Source organism: Anarrhichthys ocellatus, unplaced genomic scaffold (genome assembly GCF_004355925.1).
Source record: "Anarrhichthys ocellatus isolate YVR2014 unplaced genomic scaffold, GSC_Weel_1.0 scaffold16, whole genome shotgun sequence".
In the NCBI taxonomy this organism is placed as follows: domain Eukaryota; kingdom Metazoa; phylum Chordata; class Actinopteri; order Perciformes; family Anarhichadidae; genus Anarrhichthys; species Anarrhichthys ocellatus.
In genome coordinates, this window is record NW_022280046.1 from 5,934,960 (window position 1) to 5,945,302 (window position 10,343).

Sequence of the window (10,343 nt, forward strand, 5' to 3'; positions counted from 1 at the left end):
CACCTGAGAAACTCATCTGCAGCTCATGACCTGGAATAAATGTGATCCCCAACAACCAAATTAAAGTCTGCTGTAAATGCCAGACTCATTTTCTCATCAGTTCAGTAACACACAACCTGACAGCCCGACAACTCTGAACGTGTAATTCCTCTGTTTCTCCCAAATAAACGGGGGCTATGACGGGTATTTAACATTTACCCCACAAGGTGATGTTCTGTCAGAGTTAATAAAGTGTTACTTGCCACGGAGAGACAGATGGTTGTTCCCTGTATGTTTAATCATTTTTTTAAACCATGGCATCTCTCCACACATTAAGCCATAGCTGCAACAACAGCAATTTTTTTCTTGTTGAATTTTAATTTCACATGTTTAATAATCCAAAAGGGAACAAATTGGAATATGCACCAGGAGGTAGTTACACAAGATCAAACACTAGGTGCTGTGCTGCCCTAAATTAATGTTTTACTAACTAATTAGTGTCTTTACTATGCTGCATTCACAAACTTACATGAAACACTGTTATTCCTTTGAATTATTTTACATTCTAGATAGGACTTTAAATTAGTGCTGCACACAGTTTTTCATTTAGTATCTGTTCCTTAAATACGACCAATTATCTGGCAGTACAAAGAGAACAGCCAAGGAGGAGACAATTGAAAAATCAGTATGAGAGAATGGACTAAATGGCTAAGTTGGTCTCAAAAGTCACCCGGTCTAATTTAATTTCAATCCCAAAACGTCTCCCCACGCTGAGTTCCATTGCAGGTGGAACTGCAGTATTTTTTTGACTCTGCATTAATTATCTTCTTTTTTTGTTACTTCTGTCCCTGAAGGCAGTGCTTTGAGTTGTCGCGTTCACTCGTGGATTTAACGCCTCTTACTTCGTGGGCACTTGAGGATGTAAAGACAGCTACTCGAGTCATTTCACTCGCGCAGGAATATGGGGCTGAAAAAGTGACACACACATTTCAAAACACTTTTATATTTGCAGAGAGAGCGCGTCGGTGTGCGTTTGTGACATACATTTTGATGTCTGTGCTTTATATTTATTTAAAAGCCTGCCTGGAGGACATGGACGTTTCACAATTCCTGTAAAAGTTAAAAAAAAAGCCAACATCTCTTAAGAAAACATGACAGCCATGACGAAGATTTAAAAAAAATCTGTGGTAGTGTGCATTTACTGCATCAACCTACGGTACATGAGAAATGTATTCAAAAAGATGAAAAGCTGTCAGTCATGATGTTCAAAAATCCTCTTTACCAGAGCTCCAAAATATGAGAGAGAGAGAGAGAGAGAGAGAATATTAGTGTGTGTATACTCTCTGTATATGCTCATCAGTTTGCCTGTTACTATAGAGTGCATGTACTGTATGTGCACACTGAAAGTATCTTCAATCCCACAAAATGACTTCTTATTCAGCACTGAGAAAACATTAAATGTCACGGGTCAGGTGGAGGTCATATAGAAGCAGAAAAGCAAAGCGTCCATGTACTGTAAATTGTCCCGAAGAGCGTCATTTGATATTGCACAAATCAGAGTGATGGTATAAGTGCAAGAGCGGGCTAATAACTCATCCACTTTTTAATTTAGATGACGTTTTCTTGGGGGGATATTTTTATCTTTCATGTTTTGACCATATTGTGTGTGTGTGTGTGTGTGTGTGTGGACTAAACTGTCCCTCTGTGATTCATTTGTCCTCTTCTTCTGCTTCTCTGCAGCTTCTCGATGGACAAAGGAGCCTCTGCAGCAGGAAAGGTGAGAGATGCACACAAAGTCCGACTCATTTCCACTCTGTCTGTGTATGTGTGCACACCAAACACAGGACTACCTGTGTTATTGTGTGTTTCTCTCAGGACAATGATAATCTGTCTGTCCGACTGTCTGTTAACTCCACCACTAATCACTTTTTATTTGGGATGGATAGTTAGGCTGTATAGCAGGTTAACTGCACTGGGGATGAGAGCAGCACTGTTCAGAACTGGGCCAAAAAGACCACTTTGGGTTTTACATACAGATTGTATGCATCATGTTTAAGTCTTTATGGATCAACCCTCAAGCATTAATAACCAAAACAAGCTTATCAAATCTACATACACTCAGTGGCCACTTTATTAGGAACACCTGTACCATCTAAAGCAATTCAATACTACAGCTCTTTACAAAACCTGTATGTTTTTGTCAATATTGAGAGAGGAGTTTCTATTTGTTTGTCCTCTCTATTTACATGCATAACGGTGGCGGAACATTAGAAACACTATATTGAGAATACACTCAATATATTGTAGTCCATTGGAACTCCATCACTAACAGGCTTTGTGTTATTAGCCTATACCACGAAGCTGTCCTTAAGGGCACAGTTCGTATTTTTGAAGAATATTTTCTTTGCTGTACCTTGCTGTCAGACTGCCCTTGAAGGCTACAGCCAGCAGCCGGAAGACTTATATCAATGCTCTCTATATCGCCACAAGACTATATAACTATAGTATATAACTATACTAGACTATACAATTTCACCTTGCAGAACACAAAAGTTCAATTGGTTAGTTAGTTAGGGTTATTGTATGACTACACATCAGCACAAACAAACTAACAGATCAAGGCAGCTCCCGAGCTCTGCTAGGTCAAATTGATGTTTTTGTCAAAGGAGTCCAAGTTTTGAAGAGAGCATAGATAATGGATTCAGTTCCCATTGGAAAGTGATGTCTGACAGCAAAGTGAAGCAGTGAAAATATTCTAAATCTAGTGTCCACTTAAGCTGATATTGATTTTTTTAGGTGTCTATAATATATTTTGCTTCTACCCCTGTCCAAAGCAGTCCTGTGCTGGTACTGTCTGTTTCCCCACACTGGGGGCATGCCGAGCACCATCAATCATATGTAATGAACTGACGATGGATAAATGCCACATACAACGCCACTTCAAAAAATCCAAACTATCCTTGTAACTCACTCGCCCTACCGTCTACTAACTTTACTGTTGACTTTAACTGTGACTTTGCAAAGCAAGAAAGAGTGTTTAGGAAAGGGGAAATAATAAGAGGAGAAAGTTGGAGGAGACAGCAGCTAACGACAGAGAAAGAAAGAAGGGTGAGGGAGAGAGGGGAGGAAGGTGACAGGGAGAGCTCACTTTTCATTATGGAAGCTCTGATGGAGGTTCTTCTCCTGACAGACTGGGGAGGCAATGTACTCTAGCAGCACTGTAGGAGAGAGAGGGAGAGAGGGACACGCTGGATGTGGGAGGTATTTTGGATGGGAGAGGAACATATTTTCTCCAGACTTGGGTGCAAAGAGGTTTTAAAAGTATATTTCATAGCCCTACGACACACACCGCTGTGCCCTTTTTGTCAAAGATGCCCTTTTCAGATGAATATCTAAGATGGATTGTGTATGGGTGGGGCACTGCTGACAGCAGCTCTGAGATAAAAGGGTCAAAACAATCTGCAGGACATTTATTAGATGATAAAGTATTTCCACTATATGCTGGCTGCCAAACCAACAAGTCTTCTTATACCCATACCACAAAAAGGTTTGTGCCTTCTCACTCTGTGGTTGAGGTCTGGTTAAGTTTACTGCTTGGTCGAGGGTTAGGAAAATATCGTCTTGGTGGCGAAAAGAATCCAACACAGACTGTTGTAGGGGACAGGACACAAACAGGGACATCTAAGACTCGCTACAGGTCCAGTTCTTTCCATTATTTTCCTTAAGTTTCTCTTCTTTTCCCTCTCATCTCCTCATTGACTTTGTATACAGTATATTCATGCCACCACTGGAACTGACAATGTTGTGAATAACGACATCATGCTTGGTCCATCTTTGTGAATGAGAAAGGGCTGTCATTATTTGGGCAACTGCAAGAGGAAAACACAAGTATAGGTCTTTTAAAAGCATTTGAACCAATAACCAAGGCGGTCACCAGTCTCACATAAACACGTCAGTCAAAGCATTGCAGCTACAACAGCATAAAAATAACCTGATCTATAATACCAGCAGCATTACAGACTGTGTGTGGTGGTTGTGTGTGAAAAACAGTTTATTTTCCTCAGCAGCCTCCACTAGTCAGCCTCGGGAATTTATGGCCGCTTGGTTTCTTTCATCCTCTCCTGGGATTTACAGGAAACTTGCCTTTCTCATCCAGTCTCTTATGTGTGCAGAGAAATAACTTGTTCTGATGAAAAACTGCCAGAACTGTGAGGTGGGACTGTGGACAGTCCACAGTCCCACCTCACAGTTCTGGCAGTTTTTCCACTGGACACTAAAGACTGCACAGCAAAGAGGGGCCAGAAATACAGATTTTCTATATGTTCTCCTTGTCCTGGTGCAAAACTCAGCAACCTTTTACAATCGTCCCTTTCGGAGAGCGTCATGCATGGGATCTGTACTGTGTTTGCATTTCTGCTTAATTCCACAGTTGACTGTGAAACCAAGAAGGCGTGATAAAGGATGCTCAATCTGAGCCTTCGATGTTGCTGTTTTATGACTGGTGTCTTTGCTTCACACGTTTCTCGTCTGCCCTGTCGAGAGTCTGTGCCAAACACAATAACAAGCTAGGAATTTGATGCAAACATCTGTTCAGATCCTTCCTCAACATTCCCAAACTTATCACGACATTTCAGATCCTTCCATTAACTCTATGTGAAAAAACAACAACACATGCGGTTTTAGCCCGTCCGTATTTCCCAGCTGAGTTGATGTCGGGGATCAGTAAACCTTTATACGACACTGTGCTAAGGCTGTCCATGAATAAAGACATTTTTTGTTGACCAATTTGTTAGTTGATTTTATCAACAGATCAAAGAATCACACAACAGCACCACTTTAAATGTGGTGTTTACCAGAGATGTGCTCAGTAGTTTATTGGAAATAAGTCATTTTGTGTGAATAAAAAGCATGAAAAACGACTAATTGACTTAAGAAAACTTAGTAGACTAAGACCAAAACGACCATTAGTCGACTAATCTACTACGAGGGGGCAGCTCTACACTTTGCAATCCACTCAGGTTTAGAAGCGAGACCAAACATAAAAGTCTGATCAGGTGTGAGACATTACACTGACAGTTCATTTAGAAATCCCTCAATGAGGGGAGAGCTGAGAAAGAGCTAATTCTGAGATTCAAAAGAAATCATTATCTTCAGTTTCAAAGCTCATTTTTGTTAGATTTTCTCCAGTCTCTTCCTTTGTAGCTGTCAAAACACACCATGACAGTACTAATGGTTACCTCACTCCACTACCCAGCCCTTATTTCTCTTATTTATAGCAGAGCCGGGCAGTACCGATAATAAAAGACAGAGGTGTTCAGTCAAGTAATGCCAAGACAATTCATGTGAACAATACATGCTGTGCCCCTGGACTTCAGAAATTCAGCATTTTCCTTTTTAAAGAGATATTTATACTCTAGCCAGAAAGGTTCTAATGCCTCGAAGCAGGACACTTTTGTCTGCCATATGTGATCAGCAGTCCAATATTAGACGCAGCATAGTTTTGAGAGGGTCGCTCCTAGGAATAAACCCACCTATCAGAGGAATTATGTATTCTGGTTGTCTCTCCGTCCATCCCCATTCTTGGGGGAATTTCTTCAAATTTGGCTGATTAGATTTTGTTGGTCGAAAATCACTGAGACCTGACAATTTTACACAAATGTCTAATAGGATAAAAAGATGAGGTGATGACATTTTGGACTGCGACATGACTGTTTGGCAGAAGCTTACAACCGTAATTCTAGTTTGCATCTTTTTTTTTCAATTTTGGAGGGGTTTTTATTAGATTTACATTCACCAGGTGGAGAGACAAGACTTTAAATGATGTTGTTGCTCAGTATCACCTCAGTTGCTCTGATCGGTTATGGTTAAATATTGGAAATGTCAACTGTGTCTGCTACAGGGAAGAAAAGATCGTAAGCTAATGTTCAATGCAAAAGCTTGAAGCCTCTACATTTTAAAATGTACTTGACCTAAGTGGGAGTGTCAGAAAACACACGTGGTAGACAGCAATGCATGCCAGTGGTTGTACATTTTCAGTTAGTATGTCAGTTAGACAGGAGAGAAGTATTTAAAGTTAATAATTTATAACTTTTTATAATTTACAGCGTTACTGTTTGCAGTGTAAAATGTCGACTATATCTCATAACGTTAATAAAATAAACAAGTGAAAACACCACCCACATACTGTAACATAAATGACATAAAGGTAATTATAGGAAAAAATAACTTCATGCACAGTTTGCTTGATGGAATCTCAGGGCTCTTACTGCCACGAAACAACAAATCTGTGAACAAACAGCAGGCAGAGACATCGTTGGTCGGTAGAAGGTTTGTGAGTAACACAGCGGTGTGCGGTCCTCCTCTCTCCATGTGTAGCAGGATTTTGATCCTGACTGTTATTACGAGGTATACCAACACTATGATATTGTTGGTCTTGTATCACGCTGTTTAAACCATGCTGCGCATCCATTTCAAACCTGCGTCCGATAGATTGACCTTGATAAAAAAACAAACTGTTGTTTGATGGAGTCTTTTGATCTCCCAGATAGAAACAGTCAGCTTTCCATGCTACAGTGCGGTGCTTTGTTGTGTGTGTGACGTGTTTATGCGTATACATCTTAATGCGTATGTGTACATGTTTGCATGCATTTACATGTGAACGGCTTGGCATATATGCATTTTATATACGTATGAGTAAATGTGTTATTGCTAGGTTATTGTATTGTCATTGACAATACAATTGTTTGTCTTCCCCTTTGCCTACGTATTTATAGCCTCTATTTCCTTAATCAGCTTCTTACTCTGCCCAATGGGGTCCAACATGAACACACTATGAATCTGACAGGCATCAAACCAGAAAGATGAACCATGTTATATTTGTCTGTACACTAGACTGTGTTGGAAAAGATAGTTATCTCGCACAGGCCCTGCCCTCAACTGAACTGAGGTATGGGTAATACTAGTGTAGCCTCCCAATCAGGAAGAGCCTATCCGAATTTGTACGAACATCAGGCAGCACACACTGCTGCTTATGTACGGCAACGACACAGGACTGGTGAAAGGGTGGGTGTGTGTCCTAAATGGCTGATGTTGATCTAGCTGGGGGCTATTTTAAATCCCATCTCACAGTATTTAAAAGATTGAGGATAAGTGGTAAAGACAACCCTTGGTTTAATCAATATATTTCCTCTTTCATTAGACAAAGAGATGCTGTCTGAGCCAAAGCAAAGAACTAAGAACCCTTTGCATGGGACTCTTTACAGATGCATTAGTCACATTACATTATATACATAAAGAAAGAAATATTCTAAAAGTATATGTAAATATATATATATATATTGTTTTAAATGAAACTGCTTTTTTACCATAATAAATACAGATATCTGGAAGACCCTGCAAAGTTCTGGAAGTGTCGAATCCTTAATTCTTCAAAGTGTAATCGAGGGTAGAACTAATATTGCAGACACTTTTAATGGCCATTTTACTTCAGTTGGTTCTATCTGTGGTTACAGTAAGACAGGCGTACATGTTGCAAAAGGAAACTCTGAGCCTCTCCCATGTTGCCCTCTTTAACCGTTTTCTTTTACACCCCACCGCAACCTCACAAGTTCACCAAGCTCTATTGAGACTAGATTGTAAAAAATGTTCTGGCCCAGATTAGATTGAGCTTTACTTTCAGAAGAAAATGGCTGCAGATGATATTACAAAGCCTACTGCTTCTGTTTTTAAGTGTATTCTCCAATGCCATACCCGGTGCCAAATCAGCTATGGTTCTCCCTGTATTAAGGGGTGGAGGAGACCCTTCTGAGTTGAATGACTTCTGTCCCTTTTTCAGACTGGAATATCTGTTATGGTATTTGTTTAGTATTTAAATCTCTCGTAAATGGCCAATTAAAACAGTATTTATTATTCTCAGGGAATCTCCGTCAGAGATTAGATCAGGCACTAAAGCAGCAGCTATGCAAGTTACTAATGATATCATCAAATCCTTAGACAGTAAACAGCACTGTGCAGCCTCACTGACAGTAAACAAAGGTTTCCCGCTGGGATCTATTTAAGCTTCTACCATATTTTCTATTTTTATAAATGACTTTGTAAATCCAGCTAAAATACATATGTACGCGGATGACACAGTGATCTATACATTGGCATCCTCTTTGAATCAGGCCATATAGACTAAACTAAGAAAAAGACCAAATATATGACATTCACTCTTTCTCCCTCTAAGGAAATAGAAGGTACATGTATAGAAATGTTTAATGTTCATATATTGATAATCTATTGAAAAGGCTAAGGCCAAAACTGGGCATTTGTAAATATAAAGAAAGAAATGTTTTCCATTTGAGGTCATTTGAGGCATTTTATATGAATGGTCTTCTCTGTACCAGAGGAGACAAATGCACGTGTTGCTATTTATTGCCAAAACATTGTTAGGCAGACTACCAGCTTATATCTCAAGCCTTTTAACCTTTCGTACCAGCAACTATAGCACTAGCTCTACAAATTGGATTCTTTTAGTTGTCCCCAGGGTGCCCTCAGAGCTTGGTAAAACTGCTTTCTCTTTGCATGCACCCTGGGTATGGAATTAGCTGCGAAATGTCATTACCTTAGATGTTCTTGCTTCTTTAAATACATTTTAAGGTCTCTTACAAAGTGCCTTGAAGGAAACTTGTTGCTGTTTTAAATAATCCTTGACTCAGGTGGTATGGCCTGTATGGCTCTCTTCTTTTACTATTTTCCCTTGCCAGCCTTTATGTTGGGGAAGCTCCCATTCAGCTTTTTCAGCCCAGATACCTAGACTTTAGGTATCGGCTGATCCACAATACCGATCAAATACCAGGGTTTGATTCATAAACTGTATGCCTCACTGCGTGGAAGTAACAGGGATTATGTCCAAGGCAACATCAGGTTTGATTTGAACATTGCTTTCTTAACTTTGTAAATAAATACTCGTTCATACAATATAGTCAATTGTTATTCATTAAAATAATGGTATCAGATCGGCTTGTTGTCACCGATACCCAATCCAGCTATTTGAGTTGTTATTCCAGCATCCGTATCGGTGCATCTTTACTTTATGTATTATAGGCGTCAAATAGTTTCACGTGAATCTGCTTATGCTGCCATGTTGAACAGGACTCCCTGAGAGAAGAGATCTTGTATCTCAATGGGACTTCATAGCTAGATAAAAGATTCATTAAAACATCTGAATCAGAATTTGCTTGTGTTGCCAGGAAGATACGGCTGGCAATCAAATCTGATCAAAGCACAACCACACAGTCCTGATGAAGCAGATTATCTTTTGTCAATTCAACTTTTATTCATATATATATAGTGCATGAGCATATATAGTGTACTGTATATAAGGATGTTTCTTTTTTTATAATTTAAGACGAGGACTATTTTTGGTCTGTGGCTGTTTTTGGGCTCCTTCGTTCCAATCAAGGCACATTTTTGACAATAGTGTCCGCATACTTGTTTTGATATCCATATACTTTTGGCCATGTTTTGTATTTAAGTTTTCAGGCGCTTTAATATAAAGCACAAAGCATGGCTAAAGCTAATGGCCGATGCAACAGCAGCTCAGAATAAGCCAAGACAACTAAGTACATGTAAGGGGACTGGATGCTGCTCTTGTAAGTATGAGTGTGTGTGTGTGTGTGTGTGTGTGTGTGTGTGAGAGAGAGAGAGAGAGAGACACAGAGAAAGGCCATTAAGGTTGAACGATATGTAGCAGCAGGGCCTTAGGGCCAGGCAGCAGGTTGAGAGGTGATAATTCACACCCCTGCTGCTTCTTCACGTGAGCCAGAGAGCTCCTGTTCCAGCCGACTAACCTCACAATGTGTCAACGCATCCTCAGCATCAATATGAATCTCTTTTAGATTGATCTGCCTCTGATTGTGCTGCTTGAACAAGCAAAGAGACCTGTGTTCATCTTTATACATTTCGGCGTTCTCCTGACACCGCTCCCTCGGCTGGTGACCGTAGATTCGTATCATCCCAGCGGTCACATCGTCTGTCCCTCCAAACAACCCCCCTCCGCCATTCTTCTTCCATCCTGTAATTGAAGCCCAAAGGCCAAGCTAGACCGATAAGCTAATTAATTAAGGATAGGTCACAAAGCAATTCTCAATCATTAGATCTGCTCTGACCCCATTTAGGCCCTGATCTCGAGCAAATGAATGTTGTTTGAGAGACAACAAAATGCATTACAGCAAATAACACCGGGTAAATATTGCATTTGTCAGTCAAACCTAATTTGCTTCTTATCAGCCGCTACAGCCCCACTTGTGTTTTCACCTGTCTGTCTGTCTGTGCGTGTGTGTGTGTGTGTGTGTGTGTGTGTGTGTGTGTGTGTGTGTGTG

The 10,343-nt window shown here is 40.1% G+C and overlaps 1 protein-coding gene across 4 annotated transcripts in view; it reads left to right on the forward strand.

The window, feature by feature from the left end:
- whrna (whirlin a) overlaps window positions 1-10,343 on the forward strand; it is a 131,135-nt gene that overhangs the window by 88,444 nt on the left and 32,348 nt on the right. For all 4 annotated transcript variants that reach the window (XM_031855929.1, XM_031855927.1, XM_031855928.1 and 1 more), the window contains one exon: window positions 1,720-1,756. In XM_031855929.1, coding sequence (XP_031711789.1) covers window positions 1,720-1,756 — 37 coding nt within the window. The remainder of the gene's footprint in view (window positions 1-1,719; window positions 1,757-10,343) is intronic.